The 22,393-nt window shown below is 39.8% G+C and overlaps 1 protein-coding gene across 3 annotated transcripts in view; it reads right to left on the bottom strand.

The window, feature by feature from the left end:
• The window catches only part of MYLK (myosin light chain kinase), a 141,179-nt gene that overhangs the window by 53,487 nt on the left and 65,299 nt on the right, over positions 1–22,393 (bottom strand). For all 3 annotated transcript variants that reach the window (XM_063161757.1, XM_063161758.1, XM_063161759.1), the window contains 4 exons: positions 20,680–20,760; positions 19,428–20,323; positions 9,700–9,816; positions 6,060–6,140 (listed from right to left, as the gene is read on the bottom strand). In XM_063161757.1, coding sequence (XP_063017827.1) covers positions 6,060–6,140; positions 9,700–9,816; positions 19,428–20,323; positions 20,680–20,760 — 1,175 coding nt within the window. The remainder of the gene's footprint in view (positions 1–6,059; positions 6,141–9,699; positions 9,817–19,427; positions 20,324–20,679; positions 20,761–22,393) is intronic.

Genomic DNA, 22,393 nt, shown 5'->3' with positions numbered 1-22,393 from the left:
AAGCAAATCTGAGCAGTGCAGAAGAGATCCAGTATCAAACAGAACTCACAAACAATCCAGGCCATGTAAAATGCTCTAAGAGCTCTGCTGGGAACAAGTTAGCAAGGTTAGTTTCTTAAGTATAAGTTTAATTTTTACCTTTTTAGTGTCTTGGAGAATATCTGCAATTAGACACTAAAAAGCTGTGCCCAAGTGTGTAGGGACAGGAGTCTAAGGTAGGCTACTACCCTGCTACCCAGTCTGTTCCATAGGAAAACACTGCCAGGTCATCTGGACATTCAGGAGCTCCAAATGGTTTCAATGGGAAAAGCTACATGCTGTATGCTTTTTTGACTTTATTTAAGCCAATTGATTTAGTTCCCTGTTTTATAGAGAAGAAACTTAATGCTTCTATTATATACCTCAGATGTCCAATTTCTAGCCAACAACACAACTGCAAATTAATGAAGCATGATACCTCTTCAGTTCGAGGCCACATTGCAAAAACTATTCATTTTTCTCTCTGTAAGACAGTCAATAAACATTTCTGTCTTCTTCTGTCAACATACAGATATGTAGGAAGGACTCCATGAAATACACGTGGAAAATACTGTTCTGTGCCAATATTAACTCAGAAAATGTCAGTACAATGAGAACTGTAGAGTAACTTGGCAGAGTTTCAAAATACATGCCCAGCATTAGAGCAACAGTGCTGAACTGGGCACTCAGGAGAAGGGATTTGGACAACAAATTAGTGTTTCTCCATTGCTCATTTTATACTAAAGTAACAGATTTATTTTTCATCTGTGGAAGCAACCAACCTTCAGAGTCAACAGGTTAAATCCTGCATTGCCTGTTTACCTCAGCCCAAATTGGCTGTTGGGCCTTCTGGCACAGCTCTGCACCTTTGGACCCTCAAGCCTCAGGAAGGAAGGCAATACCTTTCACAATTTAGAGTTTCAGAGAAATCCTATTTAGGTCTTAAAACCAGCTAATGGCAGTTTGATTTACATGTACTAAGAGTGGAATTTTCAGCTTAGGAAAAAAAGATTAATTTTTCCTTGAAAAGTTTGGTTAGAGGCTTCTCTGACAATGTAATTCATATTGTTCCAACACACTAAGTACTTGCACTCACTGTGCAGACAATGTGCAGATCTCACAACTGCCAGGAGAAAAGCAGCATGAGCCTTCAGGGAAATGAATGGGACTGAGGGAACTGGCTTGGACAGCCTCACTGACCCTCAAGAGCATCCCAGACTATCCCAGCCACCAAAGAGGTCAGCAGCAGCCACAGAGCACAGCTGCTACCCAGTGCCCACACTTCTGCAATTAAAAGAACATCTCTGACCAGAACAGTAACTTCCTTAGTAATTGAGTTCTTCCCTTAGAAAGTGGCACATTTTACACTTAGGGCAAAACAATCTGTCATGAAATGAAGATTTTGAAACATTTCATATTCATCTAAGCCACATTTCATATTATTTTCATAGAACAGAAATCAATAGAAAACTTTAAGTGTTTACTGATTTAATTATATACTAACTAAATTGGCCACATCAAGCTTAATGCTTTAATAACATTTTCTTAAAATGGTGCTTGCAGACTTGGATTCTTTGACAAGATTGTTCTTTGAAGAGTAAATAACAAACTGCATGCCAATTACTTGGCCACTGACTCATAATTTTTCCATGGTGATTAACACTTAGAATTCTCCCTGCTATGGACAAGAATATATTAATATAATAAGGGGTCCTGTTTAGCATATTTACTTTAATGGTGCATTGTTCCAGAGATGTCACTGCTCAGCCTAGCATTCAAGTACCAATGATGTTAAAAATTCAGATCTGGGAAGATGACAGTGAAACCTTCTGAAGGATTTGTTCTGGACAGTGCCAGTGATGACATTTATTAATAACTATCAGCAAGAGACTATAGCTACCTGTGTAACAGCTGTATTATTATACAGCTACCTAGCCAAAAATGTATTTGACATGAAATCAAACGTTCTATACAGTAGCATACTTAAAAGATTTCTATCAGAAGCTACCAAATACTGCTAAATAACTTGCAGGTGTGTAGAAAAATTGTTTTCTTTGATGCAATTTTATTTTTAACTGACCAGAAGCACTTACATTTGTGCAATCAAACTCTATGCTGGGTCAGCCCTTCAATGTATGTGGTCTGGATATGAGAATAGTGGGTTTAAGAAGTATTACTCAGAGGAGGGAATCCAGGATATCCTGTCAGGTTTTCATAACAATAATTGTGACAGGGGATAATTGCAATTCCTTAATATTTACTGGAAGTAGTGCTGTAAGTTAGCCCTACAAAAACATTGGGCATTTCTTTCTGAACACTTTAATCCAATGCTTAGATTTATGAGCATTATTTTCTAAAGCATTAAACTATTTTTTTTCTCTCAGTAGCCATAAGTGGGATACAGTTTCTTCCTACTATAGTAAAGTTATGTTGCACAGCTCAGCCACAGTGTAGTTTAAAAAATAGAATCTAATTGCTGTAATACTCCTTTTTCATCAGCAAATCTTGAAAAAAAGTCCTTTTGGAAAGCTCATGTTTTATGTAAACTATTGGGGTGCCACTTTAAAAAATCTATAGTATCTTCAATGCTGCATGCAAATTAATCCTGAGACTGAGGATCAAGAAATCTGGGTTCTAGGCTTGCAAACAAATCTGCCTTATCTTGGGCTAATTCCTTCTATTTTGGTCCTCTGCTTAAGGACAACAAAATATTTACAAGTGTGGAGTAGTAATAATTTTTTTTAAAAAGGAATATTTATTTGTAAACATTCAAATCTTTATTTACTCTTAAAAATCTCAAGCAGAACTTTGATTTTTCCACAGTCTGTTGGGACAAAAACATTTATTTAATAAGCACTGAAGATTTTGCAAGTGGCTGTGGTAATTGAAATAAGCAATTCCCTTTAAGCTTAATTTGAAATAAGTTTTAATTTCAAAGGGAACTGGGTGCCTAAATCCCTTCACGGCAGTTTCAAAGCTTTCTAGAGAAATGTGCAAGTGATGAAATTTTTGGCTTAGTGCTTCTGCTCCAGGGCTGTGTCAAGCCAGGAGGACCCTTACGTTACCCCCTGATTATTCTGGCATGGCACACAGTGTGCAGCATGACAAATAATGAAAGGGTCCAATTTTCCACTGCCTCTTTTAGAAGAAACATAACACTCAATTATTTTAACTCAGTAACATTTGACATCCACTGAGCAAAGACACAAGTGACAAAGCTCAAGTCAGTGCAGTCAGTAAAGAATGAACCAGTTCCAGAGGTGCCCTTCCTCTCTTCTTCCTTTTATTTCACCCAGATTCAAAGGTAAATCTGTTTCTTATTCTCAGAAACAATAATTTATTCTATTTATCCTTAGAGGGTTGCATAATTATTACTAAATTCTGGTGACACAGTATTAATTTTAAGCAAAAGGAAATACATTGTAAGTTTTGTAATTTGCCAGCATGGGAGCAATCTTTCTGCAGTAAACACTGCAAGCATCCATTCAGAGATGTTGTTAATCCCTGAGTGACACACAGCTCCCTTCAAGATGTTCTTCTTTTTCTACACCAGAACCCAGTATGTATTGCATATCAAAGGAAGCAATGGCCCAAATTCTGCTTACTATTGGTTTTCTGTAGCTTACAAACCCCAAGCTTCCAGTAATTAAATAACATTGTCAGAATGAGCAGCCAAATGACCTGAGTCAGCAGCTCACAGTGAGACAATTTCTACAGGTTAACATACTGCCAACATTCACTCTTTTCCACAGAAAGAAATGTATTGATCTTTGCTTTCAGGAGCCTCAAGTTAATTACTTTCCTGAAAGTTTACCAGGGCAAAAAAACAGGGATCACTTGTAATTTATTTGAAGGGAGAAAAGAATTACATTGCTGCTAACCATGAAATTTGACTTGCACTTCTTTACAGAATGTGGAAAATAGGGATCTTTTCCTAAAAAGTATTTCTGAAAAGTACAGAGAATATATAGTCTCTCTGTCCTATAGAGTATATACTGTTGTGACTGAATTCACTACGTAAAATTCAGAATCTATTAATTGTTAATTCTAGTCACATTATGAGGAATTTTTGCTCTCTCTTTCTTCAGTATCAATCTGTACACTCTAGTTGCCCTTAGGACTGGTAACTTAACGTGGCAAAAAAGTGTTGGTAACTCAATGTGGCAAAAAAGACCAGAAAAGATAAGAGTAAAAATATATCTCCTTATTAGACTGAGACACCTTAATTCAGTTATTCTCTATTAGCCTTCTTTTCAAGAGATATACAGTAAAGACAGACAAACATCTGACTTGTAAAGCCTATTCTCTCTCAGGTAAGGAACTTTAAAGTCTCTGTATCTGATAAGAATTTCAGGGTAGATTGGAACTGTGTAGTCCACTGGATCTGCTTTGTATATTTTACCCCTGACAAACACACAAATAAAAACTTATTTCAGACCAAATACATTCCTCAGATGTTAAAAAAAACACCTGTGAAATCTCTGCAGCCAAATCCTTTTAAAATTGAATATGTATTTTTCAAAGCTTTTCCAAAAACTCTTTCAAAGCCCAGCTTCCTAACATTTTCTCTGGTTTCCTTGATGTTTACTGTGCAGCAGGAAAGATGTGTTAAAGGTACTTTGGAAAAAAGAGCTTAGGAGAAGTTCAAGAACTTGAAACACTGAAATAATATGCCATGTAGAAAAACCATTCCCCATTATTTCAACTTTCTTTTCCCAAATATTTCTGCAGCCAGAGTTGGTAACTGTTGTTTTGCTATCTATTTTAATTTCAACTAAAACCAGAAGCAAAAGAAGCAGGATGTGGATCAGGTCATACATCTCCATATTTAGACTTAGTTCCCAACTCACACTTTCTCCTGGGAAAGCTGCAATTGATAACACTGCTGGGAGGATCAGAGGAAATGTGTGTGTTGTGTGCATAGAAAGCACAATTCAAAACACAGTTTTCATGGAGATTTAAATGGCTTTAAAATTTTCTTTTCTATGTTCAATAACAAAATCATTGTTGTTAATTGTTATTATTTATGGCACTTGAAGCTCAGGTGCAGAGGTGGAGCATGTCAGTGGGACTCTTCCACATCCCCAAAGAGAAGCTGGAGAGAGAGTTACAGTGCTCAGCCAGCAACTCAGAAATAGCTGTAGCCCAGGGCATAGTTTTATGTAAGTCACATTTCCAGAAGCACAGTTATTATCTGTGATCATCAATAACTATAAAACTGCTCTGAGTTCTGCTGAAAGCAGCTAAAAATGTTTTTGCTGGAAGACCAGATTGTTTTTTACTTTTTGAGAGAGCTGGATAAAATATTCCATATTTCCATTAAACCATGTTTACATCTTTTTAGGAACTCACATGGCGGACATTGTAGATAAACAATTTCCAAAGTCCAGTTTTGATTTAAGAGATATTTGTATCCCTTAATTTCATAAGTAGTACTGGTGTTAGGAATTCCTAAACTGATATTATTGTCCTGCCTTTAGCATTTAAAATTTCCTCTTAACCAAATGCATGTATGCTGAGTAGCAAACGTGCGAATTTATAGCTAATTTATTATTTCTGAAAGTATTAGAAGCAAGTTAAGTATTAAGGCTTAAAACAAAGAATGCAAAATTTGCAAAATCACTCTCCATGGTCATGCCAAAAAAGGACAGATAATTCTACAGGGCATTTCAGTCAAGATGCTTTGCTTACCAATAGTAAAACTTCATATTGTCTACACAGGACACAGCACAAATTGAAGCAAACTACTCCAGTATTTCTGTGCTCTTTGAGAGGCAGCCAAAAATAAAGCTGTGTCACAAGTTTATTGCACCATTATGAAAAACAGAGAGTAGAGGGGCGAGGCCTGAACTTGCAGTTTGGGCTCTTACTTCTAATCCCCACATGGCAAAAACTCATTTCACATGACTTAAGTGCAAGGGCTAAAGAAACAGCACAGGCTTCTGATCCTATGTCTGCAAACAGAAGGGGATGACCACAGAATCCCAAAGCACTCTTTTGTTTCCACTGGAAATAAAGCAAATCAAATCACAGTCACTTACCCTCTGTTGGCAGCACTGGGGGAAGTGTGGTCTTAGGCTTCTTGGTCTTCTTCTCAGCAGACTTTGAGGTCTTTGAGGTATCTGCAATCAAAACAAATAATAAAATACAAATCCTATTTGAAAATCAATAATGAAAAAGCTGTCTAATAAAAGGTTTATTTAGTATCCTTCTGCAAAGTTAGAGGAAATTGCTGTCCTTTAGGGTTTTAAGAAGAATTTTCTGCACAGATTTGCTGGAGATTTGCTGTCACATTCTGAAAGGAAGAGGGAGCAGAGAGGGAAAAACCCTCTACAAAAGCAGAATCCAAACCCAAGTAAGCAGCTAGACAAGAGGTCCCATCTAAGCTGACAGGTATTTTAGCTGAATAGACCAAATACAATGTGCACAAAACCGTGTTAGGCAGTGCAGAGAAAAGGGAAACAAAGCCATATCAAAACATAATTTCATTCAAAAGAAATGATGTAAGGTAATTCTTCTGTTCCATTGTCTATGTGATCAATTCAGATTAACCCATTTCGAAGAGTAACATTTCCTCCATCTGTTTAAATCTCTCCAAGAAGATATTCTTGGCCATTTGTTTATTCCTAAATAGAAACAGCAAAAGGGACACCACAGGACCTAAATTTGATGTGTTCTATTATTTTCACAATTGCACAGCTCTTATCCAGAAACTGCTCATCACTGCAGGCTATACCAACAGCTAGGAGTCAATAAAGCTCCCTTCCATGTGTATCCCACATGAGATATAAACAAAAGGTGCAACTTTTTTTTAAGGTTATTCCAAGCTGAGCATGATCACAGGGCTGGAGCACCTCTCCTATGAAGACAGGCTGAGGGAGCTGGGGCAGTTCAGCCTGAAGAGAAAAGGGCTTTGGGGAGACCTTAGAGCCCCTTCCAGAACATAAACCAGCTCCAGGAGAGCTGGGAGGGACTTTCACAAGGAGCTGCAGTGCCCCATCAAGCAGGAATGGCTTTAAGCTGAAGGAGGCAAAGTTTAGATTAGATATTAGGAAGAAATTCTTCTCTGTGAGGGTCATGAGGCACTGGCACAGGTTGCCCAAAGAGGTTGTGGACTTCCCATCCCTGGGGGTGTTCACGACCAGGCTGGATGGGGCTTTGAGCAACCTGATCTGTGGGAAGCAGTCCCTGGCCATGGTAGGGGTTGGAGCAAAATGATCTTTAAGGTCCCTTCCAACACAAACTATTCTAGGATTCTATGACCTAAAATGCAAATCCTAACAAGCTCTGCTTGCCACATTGTTTGATACTGACATTTATCTTTGGAAGAAAGAGTATGATTATAGATTATGATCTCAGCAATGGCTGTATCACTTTACAGCTTCCAAATATTCAGCTTTCAGAGCATTTGTGAGGGAGAGAGCTGTTAGCTACAGAGAAAAAGATTACATAAATGTTATGAAAACATCTATTTTAGTCACCTTCTTCTAGGTGACAGTATGTGAAAATTCATCTAAGTTTCCTTCCTAACAGAGGAAGGAAGAATTTCCTAGTAAATAATTCAGAGCAGAAAGCTGTGTGAGAGTTCAGACACTCAGATTTTACAGATCTGCCAACTGAAGTCAAGCATTCCTCCAATCCTGAGTCCGTGATGTCAAAAGAAATATAATGACTGTGGTTACTTAGTCTAAAAATCAGCATCTGGGATCCTGACAGTGGACTGAAGAAGGGAGAAATCTGAACTCTTGTTTTAGATCACAATTCTAATTTAAAAATAACAGTCATCCCCTGTGCCAGTCTCAGACACGGGATATCGAATGGCGTCTTTCCTAAATAGCTGGAGTTTGCTATGGTGCCATTTGTCAAAAATCTCTTCTCAGTAGCATGCCAGTGGAGGATGAAAAAGGCAGAGGAGGCAGCCAGAATGGAGGTAAGGTGCGTCAAGGTAGATGTAAGTTAGAAGTAAGAAGAAAATACTTCACAGAAAGAGTGGTCAGAAACTGGAATCATTTACCCAGTGAGGTGGTGGAGGCATCATCCCTTGAAGAATTTAAAAAAAGACTGGATGTGGCACTTGCTGCCATGATCTAGTTGAACAGTTAGAACATCGGCTGGACTAGATGATCTTATAGGTCTCTTCCAGTCTTGAAATTCTGTGATTCTGTGATTCTGTGTGATTCTGTGGTCACCCTGGTGCCCAGCATGATGTGAGCAGTGAGCTCCTACCAGCACCACAGAAAGCCAGGCAGCTGAGGTAATGTCACTCACATCACCAGGCCAGCCACTCACAGCCTCCCAGGAACAAGCCAAACTCCACCTGCAGCCTCCTAGAGCATGCATTGTCCAGCAGGAAACTTGAAGTGGGAAATAGGCTAAGGGAAGATTCAGGAAGAAAAGCAACTGCTTGAAGGAGATCAGAAGACAGAGGAAAAACACATAAGTGACTGAGGCACTTCAGAGTTGCTAGGGCAGCTCTAGAGAAATACTGAATGCTAAGCTTTTGATGATCTGATCCTTCAACACTCTGGATCTGTGGTGGTTCAGGTGTTTCAGGGACTAGATTTTGCTTAAAGCCTATTCTTTGAATTTCAGCACTGATAAAATTTATTACTTTAAATTACAGAATCATAAAAAATAGCTTATCAAATATCCAAGACACATTACACTGTGACCATAGTATCACAGAAGGTACAGGTATATTTAATTGTAATCAATATTTAATCAATTTCTTTTCCAGCTACATGAAGACTGGTCTTTAGTAAGTAGTTACAGAATCACATTCTTACCTTGTGTCATGTAACATTAGGAAAAAAATAATAGTATTCTTTTCGAGATCTCCTGCCACAAATACCACATCTGCAACACAGCAGTGAAGGTTCAGTGCCCAAGTTCTGTGATTAGGCTTGTTGTCTAGTTTTGTGTTCATTTTAGGTCACAATGTAAAGTATTAGATTATTCAGAAATAAATTCACCAGAAGGTGAGTTGATAAGAAGGACATTTGGTTACTTAAAGCCCCTTAAATAATTTGAACTCCATGGCAGCTTTATAGGTCTGTGTCATACAGCCTCACCTAGGCCTTGCCCAAGACTAATGAACAAGAGTACAGTGTCATCAGCACAACCATGGCTGAAGACAAGTACCTCAGCCTGTAAATAGTCCATGTTCTAAAACTATGGAACACAAGGGTGGTTGAGCTGCTAATTTATTTTTTCTCACTTACATGAGAAAATCAAACAACCAAACATCTGTGAATGCAAGAAGTGGGGAGTTGTAGATGTGCCACACGCAGTCCTGAGGCAGATTGACACTCAGGCAATTCTCACTGGCTCTCAAGGCATGCACACAGCTCAGAAACACATCTTACAAGTTCAGCTAACTGCTCTAAAGACCTTCTAGAAATACAGTGGAGGAGGAGAATACAGGAGGAGAATACAAATTATGGCACAAAGCATCCAGAGCCCTTGGTTCTGTACTGTCTCTCTGCTCATGCTCCTTTATGGTAGCCATTGAATTATCTGTAGACCAAAAGTACAGAAGGGAAGGGGCTAGAGTTCTTTTTGTGTGTGTGTGTGTGTGTGTGTGTGTGTGTGTAAGTAGCCCCTAAAGGTCATTCTTGGGAAATAAGCTGGAAATGAGTAAGTTCTAAGGAAAAGTTTTCTTGTACCCAGCACAGTACTCACCTTCTACCACCACCTTGCAAGCACATTCAGCTTTCCCTGCTGGGTTCTCAGCTATGCACTTGTACTCGCCCCCATCTTCAGGCATGGCCTTCTCAATGGTCAGTGAGCAGAGTGTCCCTGTACAGAGGAGGGAGAGAGCAAATGCATGTTAGGCTGCAGCTCACAAAAACCTTAGTGCTAGTAAGGAGCAGAAATAAGCCAGTCCTTCACTACAGGTGATCTTTTCTGCTTGAGAAAGCTCTCCTTAAAAAATCAACCTTATTGGAGCCTTATTAATGGTAAGTAAATAAAAAATTGAATTTTACTCCTTTTGCCTAGGATACTCCAAGTAGTCCCTGCAGCCCTGAACTGGTTGCTAAAGGAAGAGAAGACCCAGAGCAGCACCTCTGCTGCTCTTGTCTTACAGCAAAGATCAGATGTCCTCACTCGGGTGACTTTTCTCCAAAAGTGCTCATAGTGTAGCACTGTAAATAAGAGGGTTACTGTCCAGTGCCCATTATCAAAGTTTTGATGCAGCCTCGTCTCTAGCACTCCCTTGAGCACTCTGCTCTCATGTGTGTAAGAGCAGAACTTCAGCTCAGTGCCTAAGTTTAAGAACTCAACTGAAAGACATTTTCTTTTTGCTTGAATTGCCTAATGAATAACTGCTTATAAAACATCCATTAGAAAGTCCAACATATTAGTGGCAATCAAATTTATCACTGCAACAAATCCATTTCGTTCCAAACAAAACCATAAAATTTGACTTAATTGGGTTTGCAGACACAGGATGCAACATATGCTTGTTATTTACCAAGGGAAGCTTGGTACGACCCAAGGGAAATACATTTCCTCTTAAAAATGAAAACTCTGTGAACCAAAATAGAAGTTGTTCCCAGTAGATGAGGGATGAGGAAGAAGAACCTTGTCTCTTACTTTCACTTGCATTGCCTGGAACAATGAAGTGCTTTCCTCCCCAGGGTGACCCCCAATTAAAATGCTCCACACTTTCCCCTTCCAAATATCCCTAATTAAGTGAAGTCGAAGTGTGGGCTTGCTTTCTCCTTCTTCACTGGAAAGCTGGGTCTGTCCCCTAAACACAGCCTGAGGCCGTGTGCACTTCTGCCCATTGCTGTTGGCCTGTCCAGAACTCCTCCACCCTCCACTTACCTCAGCTGCAGTAAAACCTTCCCCCTTCCTCTGTTTGACTTTCACAGTCATTCCTAATTAAAGAATTGATGGATTTTTTTCCCAGACATTTACCCTGTTTCCTGAGATGTAAGGAATTTTCCCAGCACCTTTCTCTCTGTGGTAACTGGAAGATTCCCAGAGTGCTCAACCCCAGGCTCCCCATCAAATGCATCCCCTGTGATGTGGGAGATGGCACAGGCACAGGTGATACTGGTCCATTAAAAGGACCTGCAGAAGAACTCCCCTCCATCTGAAGAACTTTGGGAATTTACTGGTTCTCTTTGGAGATGAACTCCATTTGGGCATGGCAATTATGATCTTGGCATTCAGATTTTTCTCTCATTTTAAAAATGGATGTCATTATTCAAGAAAAATCTTATAAAAAACATTCAAATGGTTTCCAACAAATTTGGTTTGCCAAAAACACACATCCGTTAGAAGAAAATTATTTTTCCCCCACTTTATAATCCTCCACAAAATCAAGAAGCTCTAAATAATGACTATTTTCCCCTGAGAAATGATATGAAAACTGTCTCAGAAGAGGAGCACTGACCCCTCACTCACATGGGCTGTGCTCAGCCAACCACAGGGTGAAAAGAAAATCCACGTGCCCTCCCTGAGGCAACGCTTTTCCATGAGTCAGGCTGAAGCCAAAAATGTCACGAGCTGCAGTTCCATTCCAAATGGGGGAGAGACATTAGAAAAGTATTCTTGCAGGCATCTAGCAAATATAAATTCACATGTCTCTGCTGTTTAAAGAGACATTTGGAGAGCAAGCCAAAGATAACTTCCAGTCTAAGAATTTATATAAATCTATGTAACATAATTAGAAAAGACTGCACATTGAAACCTAAAGATGCTATTACAAAAACCCATAAGCTATGGAACAAGGACACATACATGTGAAGGAGACCACGGGCCACTTTACTGCAGGAAAGGAACCTGTAAGAATAACTGAATCATTAAGGGACTGGAACAATGCAGAATTTACTTTAGCTTCTGCAGTTTTCTACCTGCCCAAAAGCCCTTCCTCAGCTCACTGAAGACTAATGTGACACAGAGTCACGCCCCAACACTCATGTAATGAGGTTATTTTGTGAGAAAGAGGGTGAAGGAAATGTGCTTTTTTTCAAGGGCCATGTCCTTCTTCCTCCTAACTCCCACCTCCTAGAAGAAATAATCTGCATCCTATTTTCCTCCACTACTTCTTTCTCCCCAGGAACAGCGCATGCAAAACACATGGGGATTGCTGGGCTTCTTGCTGCCACCAGATACAATGGTAGCAGCCCTCAATGGAGGAGTGAAGGGAAAACGAGATAATTTGGGTCACTTTCCTTTATACAGCCACTAGTATTCATGGAGCTGTGGACTACTATGACTTGGTATGGAGTTGGCCAATGGATCAGAAAGTTTGGCCAGGTTGGATCAGGAGTATAAGGCAAGGCTTAGAGAGCATGGTTATCAAAACCTCATTTTCATGGAAAACCAGGAAAAAAACCCCAAACCACTGAAAACCAGGCAAAACTTGATGAGATTTCATAAGGACAGGAAACTTCCCAACCAGGCCTATGTTGTGTGATCTAGAGCTACAGTCAATTCCCGGGGCTAGAAGGCCAAATGTCTTTCAATGAAGTATTTGGTATTTCCTTTGCAAACCCCATCATGACCTGAAATAAGCTTATTTTCTCAGAGCTGCCAGGAAGTCCAGACTGGTTACTCCAGTTGGGTATTCCGAAATCCTGGCACTTCACAAATCCCAGTCAGCTAAAAATGCTTGCTATATATTTTGTCACCCCAGCCCTCAACTGTTTTTAGGAAGCAGGCCATGGATGATCTCAAACATTGTCACAAAGTGCAGGATTGGAATAAACATGAATACAGGAATCTACCACTTAGACATTGGGGCTGGTGCAGCTCTAGAAAAGAACTTAGCCACAGAAGCTGATACTTTACTGGAGACTCTAGTTTAGACACACAGAGCCTTTCTCTTGAATTTTGAGCTATTAAAGGGTTCTCTGACTTACTCAAAAAATAGTGCAAGACAGTTTAAAATATTTCTAGGCTTCTGCATTCTTTCCATGAAACTCCCCAGAAAGTCAACCTCAGATATAAAACAAATACACAAACCAACAAAAAACAGCTCCTTAGTCTCATTCCCCACAGTGGCATCTAGCTGGCCAACCTCCTGATTCCTGCCCATGATGCAGATTCAAGTTTATGGATTTCTCATTGGTATCCCATGGTACAGGAAAGTACTGTGGAATATTTTGGTAATGTTAATAAACACTGGTCTGTGAAAAATTGTGCCTAGGAGACATAATAATTTTTTAAGGAACTCATTGGCTTATAGAGCTAATTTTCTAATAAATCTTAAATTTTCTGGGCAAGTTCAAATGTGTGCTAGTGTCACAGTCATATTTAAAAATGACAAGTGGACTGACCAGGAAAATACTGACTACAGTTTCAATGACAACAGAAAAAACACTGAAAAAAAACACATGAATTTCAGAGTAGAAAAAATGTCAAATGTAATTATTGATAATTGATAGAGTTTTAAGGAAAACAATGTAAGAAACCTGCTTTCATGATTCACAACATTAGACATTTAACCAGCAAATGTATCTGTGCAAAGGTAATTTCTTAACCCTTACTGAATATTTTGTGATAAATCACATTATTCTGATTTTAGTTAATGCTATACAATTAATTATTAATTACTATTAAGGACATTGATTTAGGAATGTCCAAAATAAAGATCTCCTGAAGAAGCTGACAATAGGAAATCATCACTCAGTCTGTTTCTAGTGGATTTCCTCTGTGATCAGACTAGGACCCAAGTTATTAAATATTTTAGTCTATGACATGGAAGTACTCATAAATTAACTTTTATAAATTTACAGATGCTAGAAAGAATTTTGGAAAGGGAAAAGTTAGCAGAGCAGTCCTCCTAAACAATTTCATTTACTTGTTAAGCTGAGACCCATTCACTCAAAGAAAATGGAGCTTGAGATAGTGAAAAGAAAAGCTCTGATGGCAGCAAGGGATGCTGTATATGCAGGAGGTTTAAAGGCTTAATAGAGAAATGACAAACATGAGTTCCAAAGTTGTGAGGTAGAAGGAGGACCAATAACCTCTAGGAAGGGCAGCCACAGGAAGGTGATCTCCTTCTCACTGATGCTGATACCCACACATGATCCTGCTTCCTCTTTTCTAAATAGGATAATAAACTAACAGCAACTGGAGAGGAGGTATTGGAAAGAGAACCAAACAACCGCAACAACAAAACAACCCCAAGCCTCCAAAGGCTGGATGAAGTGCATTATGGAGAGAAAGTCAGTAAGAGCTTGACTTGTCAAGTTTCAAAAAAAGGAGAAAGCTATCTTGGTTGCAGAGCTAAAGCCTTTCTGTCAAGTTAGAAATAAGGCATTGCTTTGGTTCTTGATTTAATAACAAAACTCTTACTAGAATAGCTAGACTTTGCAATAAATTGCCAGTGGTTATAGGAAATATCTCTCTTTTGCTGTATTTAAAACCACACTTCATGCATTTTCTGGAAGAGAATAAATTCAGACATAAATGACAGTGCAGAGGGAAATGTGGCCTGCTGCAAACATGGTATTGTGTCAGAACTGATGCTCAGATGATCTCCCCAACCTTAAACTTTCTGAAGAAGCTTTTGTAGAGGGCAAAATGAATCTGCTTTCAGCAGTGCACAGAGTTGTGTCATACAGCAAATTCTTGCTCAAATTTAATTAAAAAGAAAACAAAAAAGTCACGGCAGTTCCTAGCTGGACTGGCAGATGTAGACTTGCATGACTGGTAGGAAGATTTAGGAGTTAAGTCACAAGAAAGTTGTTAAGGCATTATTACTAATAAGATTACCAAATCTCTACGCTGCCAAGAAACTTGGGAAGAAAAAAACGCTGGTTTAGACAAAGCAACACAAACTCAGGGCATTTTCTAAGCTACAGCATCACTGCTACCTGAGTCTATATTAGAAAGTTCCTCTTCCATCTATATAGTCACAGAGTACTAAATCTATCCAAACAAAGCAGAGCAAGCTGACTTAAAAAATGGCAAATGTGTGAGTTTAGACTTGTATTCACTCATACATCTCAGCTGGCCAGTTTAGTAAGGATGCTGTGCACAACTCTTTCACTGCCATCTTACAGAACAAATTTTTGAGCCATGCAAGAACTTTCTCAGTGGATTTTCTGTCCAAGAGGACAGCAGGAGAGTAGCACAGGGCACTGCTGGGCCAGTGCTATACAAATGTAAAACAAAATGGGTCCTGTTCTAAAGGGTTCAGTCTGTGAGGAAAATTGTTCTACTCTGTCCTTATATGTCTAACTTCACTGCAATGTCTGCTAGAGCCTTCTTAAAAACTTTTTTCTAAATAAAAAGCCCCCCATGACTTCAAGCAAAGAAGCCTCTCATTAAAGAGGCTCTTAACCATGCATCATCTACCCCATACTGTATGCATGTATAATGCTCCAATTTATGAGCACCCTCTTTTTATTGTTAGCAACCACTTATTTTGATCTTTAATGGGCAAAAAGCACATTAATATCTTTCTCAGGAATGTAGATAATTGCACTTTGACAGGTTTAAAAGAAGAAAAATATAAAATCAAACCATTAAATAAATTGTTCCACATCAGAAAAATAGTGCAAGAGCTCACTTCATCATAAAAATGATACATTAAGCCAAAAATCCTGCCAATCAACCAACAGAGTACTATTTGGGGAAATGTAAAAAGGAATTGAAGAAAAAAGTGTACTGATGTTCATGATTTCAAAGGGAAAATAGCTGAAATGTAAAATGGAGGGAACATGACATGCTATCAGCTATTGTTGGGATTGTGATATTCAGGATAATTCTGCCTAGATTCTGACTTCTAACTAAACTTAACCCTGGAATAATGGAATACACTACAAGCCCTAGATTACCAGAAATCACCCAATTGCTGCATAAACATGCCTAAGCATTTTTTGAGCAGGGTTTAGTCTTCTTTTGGCAAAGGCCTTACCAGTCACAGACTATTCTGATGCTGGTGTTTGTACCCAGGCTTCTCCAATGGTGCAGAAGCAGGGATGGCACTCTCCCTTCTCCTGCACTCCAGTGGCTAAACTGCATTGGGTGGGCAATTCAGTGTCAGTCAGGCTCTGCAAGCACAGGGGAGACCTGTGAACAGCATTGTTTCTAACTGGCAAAGGGCCTCAGTATCAGCTAGGACAAATATGCCAAGGAAAGTTATTTTCAGTGAGTGACTACACATAGTTCTTACATAGTTTGCCTATCCTGTGAACCTGTTACAAACAAGTATATTTCTAAGTTTGACCTTCCTGGCCAAATATGCCACTGTTTAATCACATATTCCTGAAATTGAATTTTATGTATTTACCTTCACAACATATTTAGCACCAGGAGATGAGCAAACTTCTGTCTCTTTTTGCCTTTTTTTTTTTTTCTCTCTTCTGGGAATGACAGAGAGAAATAATTCAATTTCCAAAACACAATTACATAGCATTCTGGGAGTTCATGCATTACTTACACTGACCAGTTTGTGGGACAATATTCCATATTAAGATTAGCTAGTAGTGTGGCTAAGAAGCAGATGGACATGCTTTACTCTAGATAAGGAATTTTCCAGTATGCAGCTCATTAAGAACATGTAAGTCATTGTGAAATACCTCTGGTGAATCTGGAAAAACCCCCATGGTCATCACCAAACATCACAATACCACAAAGCAGTTGGTGAAATGGCTAAGAACAGATCTAGACTATCCTCTTCCTCTATAGAGAATTTGGTGCTGAACACAAGGAGGGGCAAGGTCATAGCAAAGAAATAAAAAAAATGGCTTTGCAAGATCTAAATTGAGCTATGTCTCTTTGCTCTGAATTTCTCTTGTTCCCCACAGACTCAACCCTCTTCCAGGTAAGGATGACTCCAGGGCATTACCTCCAGGGCCCACTAAATGCTGCTCCAAGCTTTAACAGAGGCACTGCTGCTGAGATGCACCTGTGGGTGTGATGCTGTTGCATTTTCAGTGTTTGGGGCAAAGGATGGAAACTGGGACTTTTCCTGTGGCCTGCTGTGTGCTGCATCCAGCGTTCTTGTTGCTCTCTGTGTTTAAAGCTGCTCCAAACACTATGAGACTAATCCATTCAGTTTCCCTATTGAACAGTATTTCCTGATGCTGACTGAATTTGCTATTTCTCAGTTTCAGTCTGTTATTCCAGTTATTCCTTCTCCTCTCTTGGTTCCCTCAAGTAAGTATGTGTTCCTAATTAGGGAAACAGAGAAAACTGAATCTCTATGAAATCTGGAACTTAAAAGTATCATGCATACCTACTTAATTACTTAACAGTTGGCATGAAAGAGTCTTACAATGAGAGAGCAGCAACACATTCTGCTCTAAGAGCCAAAGCTAGCAGGTACTGTCAGGAAAAAAAACAAAACTGACCATCATGCAATGCACCCAGTGTACCAGAGGGTATGTAATAAGGTTTTAAAAAAATAGTTCTAATCCTCATTCCTTGCCTTTCCATTAAAGGACAAAAATCAGAGCCACTGCAAATATGTGCAGAAGAAAGCCTAACTTTGAGATACTGATAACACTGACTCCTAAGCATGGCTCAAGTGCAACTGTGCAGGTACAAGTGGAACACAAGGACAGTGTCTTCACCCCCTGCAGGAAGCACTCCTGGAACAGTGAATTCCTTCTGCAGGGCTGAGCTTTGATCCTGACCTCAGTGGAAAGCCACTGCTAAAGCCTGACACTCTGGAGTGCTGTGACCAGGAGTGTCACCCAGCCCAGACAAGCTGGATGGGAGAAGCCTCCTGCCCTGCTCTGACAGGTGACTGAGCATTTGTGGACATCAGCATCACTTCACTGCAAACAGCTACCCTTGATTTGCAGCTCCACAATACCATTTTATAAAGTGAATAAGAGTTGGGGGATTATAATAGTCAATTACTCTGATTATTTCAGTGAAGTAAACAGCTTTCTGCAGCACTGTAACACTAAAGCTTTGGGACTTTAGGAGGCTCCACCATAGCTCAGAAGCTTCGGTACAGAGGTGCTGTCTATCTGATGTACTTTGACAGGAACCATGGAACTTTGGGATATAATTTATTTTCCACTCTGAGCAACTCCAGGAAAAACCTTGAAATCTTGCTTCCAGCATAAGGCTGGCTAAGCTGACTGATTCTCAGTCCTTTTTGTAAGAATGGCATTTCCACCAGTCAATGTTTGCTCAGGTACATGATACTGATCCTTATTCTATGCAGTCCCCTTAGCTGAAAACCAACACATACTCACAAAAAAAACCCCAAAAAATACATTATGCTACTTCAGACACAGGCCAGACACAATGCACCTGCTACCATTTGCCTTACTCCATCTGCTTACTTCGGTATCTCCTTAATGCTCTACTCAAGTACCCCAAGCCTCTCTGAGGACAATGCAATTTCTGACTGCATCCACATCAGGAGAACAGCTGTGTTACTCTGCTTGGAACACTGCACAGGGATTCACTGGTTGTGCTGAACTGTTCTGCATAATAATTTGGTTATCATTTGGTAACACTAAAAATAACCTGGATTATATGAAGGAAGATTGGAAAGTAAGAGTGCAGACCCCTGTTTCAAGCTATAATTCTCACTGTGAACACAAACTTTTTTGCTACAATGTGCCAGAGGATATAATTCTCCAGATAATTTCCTCAGTGTTTTATGCAACACATATGAAGTAAAGAAGGGGGTTTTTTTTGTGCTATCAATTGTCCTTCCTTCCTATTTTTGCCCCAAGGAAAATATATTTTGTCTAGATACATTAAATTTCATGCAAAAAACAGTCTAGTGGGTTTGATCATCCAAAATGTGAAATATAAGGGAATCACTCAGTTTGAAAACAGCAAGTATTCCCTCTAAGGATTTCTACCAAATTCTATACAGTTTTGAAGTCAGTTCAAGTCACCAAGCCAGTGTAGTTCAAATATTTCAGTGCTTGTAATGGCAACAGAAGCATTTGTGGTGGGGCTTTAAATACACTGGAAATCTGTTCTCAACTCTGACCTTAACTTGTAGCTGTAGTAATTTCTTTCAATGACACAACACCTTTTTGCTTCTGTGTTTCTTATTGCAATAAAAAGCATGAAATATTAAACATACAGAAGAATTCAATTAAAATTTGTAAACCAGCAATAATATTATTATGCTTTCAATGTTCTAAATCCTTAAAGCTTAGTTTAAATAAGCATCATGTACCAGCTCCTTAAACAGTGTTAGCAATGTAAACAGCATTTAAAAATGCAAGAAGTTCAACTTTATAAAATTTACATCTGCAGGCTGTTAAAGGGGAATCTGCAAGAAATGTCAAACAATACTGTTCCTTGTGTACTCCACTGAAATAACAAGAAAGCTGCATCTGGAAACAGTTAGTGGCACAGGACTTAAATAAATATTGCATTACATTTAATGAACTAAATATTAATAATCAAGAGCCAGATATAACAGTGTGCCATCCAGCTGGCTTGTAATGTAATTCATTTACCTTCTTGGGAGATGACAATAGACTTTGATGATTTGATGGCTTTGCTGTCTAGAGTCCAGGTGACAGCTGCAGGGGGATCAGAGGAAATCCGACATTGTAAGACCAATTTTTCACCATCAGCTACTTGAGCATCCTGAAGCTTCTCTGTAAAGGAGGGTGCTGTTCCTTTGCTTGCTGGTGGTTTGCTTGCTGGTGCTTTGTTTTCAGCTTTTTTCCCAATTATTCCGCCATCCACCACGGCACACCCACGTTCACAGTTTGGGGTTCTGTCATTCTTCTCCTCTTTCTTCACTGCTGGTTTGGCAACAGGGGCTTGAGAATTGGGGGTCGCATTCTGGGCTTCAGAGTTGGCACGAGCGTTCGGTGCAGGGGTGCCGGCGCTGCCATTCTCCGCAGGTGGCTTCTTCTTGGAGCCCAGCACAGACCTGAAATCTGTAACTGCAGGTTTTGGAGGTGGTGCCTTCTCTGGCAATGGGGTTTTTGGGGTGCCCTTCTTGGCCAGCACAGAGCGGAAGTCCACCTGCTGGGGAGCATGGACTTTCCTCTCCTCCTCTGACAAGGTCTTGGGCTTGACCTGCCGCTGCAGGTTTGCTCGGAAGTCCATTTGCTCGGCTGGGATTTCTTTCAGTTCCTCCTCAGAAAAACTTTTGGTGCTGACTTTCTTGCCTAAAATATCACGGAAATCGAGTTGTTCAGCTTCCTGCTGCCTCAGGCTCTCCTCTGTGTGCTCCCGAGTTTCCACTCGCCTCTTCAGCACGCCTCGGACGTCCTCCTGCTCTTCCTCAGCTACTCTGGTTACACTGCTGTTCTTTTTGAAGCCACTTGTTCTACCAAATGTTAGTTTACCATGATCTCCACCATCTCTTTGCTCTCCAGAGCTGGCTGATTCCCTCCCACTATGATCCGAAAAAGAAAAGAAAGAGAGAGCCAGGAAAGGGGCTGGTTTAAAAATGTCAGGGAACAATCTCAGAGCAGGAATAAAATGTGTTTATAGAAGGGGAGGTTGATTAGAGGAGCATACTCCATTAGTTTATTGCATCAATGATGACTTCAGGAGCCATATAAGGGCACAAACAAAAAAGATCTCTACTCTGGCTTGGTACAATGTGCTTAGCTTGTATGATGAAAACAATTTGTTGGGTCACATTTGGGGATTAGGTTGAACAGCAGCCAGCCTGGGTCTGTAAGGGCAGGGAATTAACGGAGCAAAAAATAGAACCCACCCATGCAAGTCCCTGGGAAAAATACTCACTCTCTGAGCTTTTCTGCTGTGGAAGCTGAACTCTCCCGCAGCATCAGGGACACCTGGCAGCTGCATTCTCCAACTTGGTTCCTGAAATATTTAAGTGAAATCAGAAAAACAGGGGTTTCTTCCTCTGTAACTTGCCTGAGCTAAGTGATTGTGTGTTGCACTAAAGCAGCTCAAACCCAGTGTGCCATTCCCCTTTTCTATGCCCAGCATTGAGGGGATTGACTGAGTGAATTTGGTCCCCTTATATTTGGAGCCAAGCTATCTCAAATAGCTTTTACTGATCTGTTGCTATCTGGGAACAACATACTCCCTGAACAAAAATCAAAGCAATTTACAGAATGAAGCAGCTGCAAACAAACAAGCTAAAGGAAAACAAATACAAAAGCTGGAAAATCAAGACAGAGGAAAGGGCTATTTTACAAAGCTGAAAATCCTTCCAACTCTGCCTACTGTTTATTTATTCAAACCCAAGCTCTTAAGTTTTCTAATGTTAAGATATTAAAAACAGGGTCTCATTTCCTTCCCTCCCCTCTGGCCCAACCAATCAGCAAAACCCATCCACACGGATTGCTCCAGCCTGCACATGTTTATATTAAAAAACATAAAAGTGTCACCATATATGGTGCTGAGTACTTATTCTTCCTTTTGCAGAGGAATACCACGGATGCCTTCTGGAAAGGGCTCCCATTAAAGAATTCATTTAAAGTGCTCCCCACTCCCCTGCAGCTCCCTCCCTCCCGCAGATATATATCATTCTTCCAGCCCCAAACAGCTCTTCTCTGCTTAACACAGGAGATGCCAAAAGCAAAATTTAACTCCCCCAGGGCAGCAGTTGTGTAACTATTGCCACCACTCCCCTGACTGCTATTAAAAAACCAGACTTGAACTGATTAAGGACTAGAAATACCTTTTATTAGTGAAAACACTTCTATCCTTCCCAGTTTAAGTATAAGCTTGTAAATGGACTAGAAAGTCCTGGATTATTTATCTTTTTTGAGCAAAACCAATTTTTGCTACTGAAAACATTTCCTGGACATGAGCAAAACAGATGTGTTGGAGGGGAGGAGGGCAAGAGAGGCAGGTTTCCCCAGCTGTGTTCTGCTTTGAACTTGCTAGATAAGAGCACCTTCAAGTCCACTTAGCCCTGACGTTTAAAACATGGACTCAGGACTGCTAGCTTGCCATAAATATATTGTCTGGCCTGGTTTTTAAATAGAGCATGGAAATACTTTCCTAGATATGGTACTGTTTGTGTGAAAAAACTCCTATAATTTCACCCATTTTTAACTTGCAGTGAAGGCAAGATAACACAGATAACAGAATCACATATTCAGCACAAAACTTTGTCTTTATAAGAGCAATTAGTGCCATCACCTTCTCAGATATATTTCCCTTGATTTCTATTGCTTTAGAAAGAGAAACAGTGGATCAGCCTACCATGAAAACTACAAAGAAATTGGTAGGTTTGATCAAAGTATCTTGATTGTAAAGTAAAGGGCCTGCTGATAGAAACATATCTTAAGACCACTAACAACAAGAAACCAGAGGAATATCTTAACACTTTGACATCCATTAAGTCAGAATATGTACACTACAAACTGCTATTGAAAGCAATCCATGAGGACAGCACTGAAAGCCACAATCCTCATTTCCTTCAATACAAAAAACTAGATAATATCTGAGTACCAAACAGAAACTGTCCAAAGGGCAGGAG

This window comes from Melospiza melodia, chromosome 8 (assembly GCF_035770615.1).
Source record: "Melospiza melodia melodia isolate bMelMel2 chromosome 8, bMelMel2.pri, whole genome shotgun sequence".
In the NCBI taxonomy this organism is placed as follows: Eukaryota; Metazoa; Chordata; class Aves; order Passeriformes; family Passerellidae; genus Melospiza; species Melospiza melodia.
This window is presented reverse-complemented; position numbering and strand designations above follow the sequence as displayed.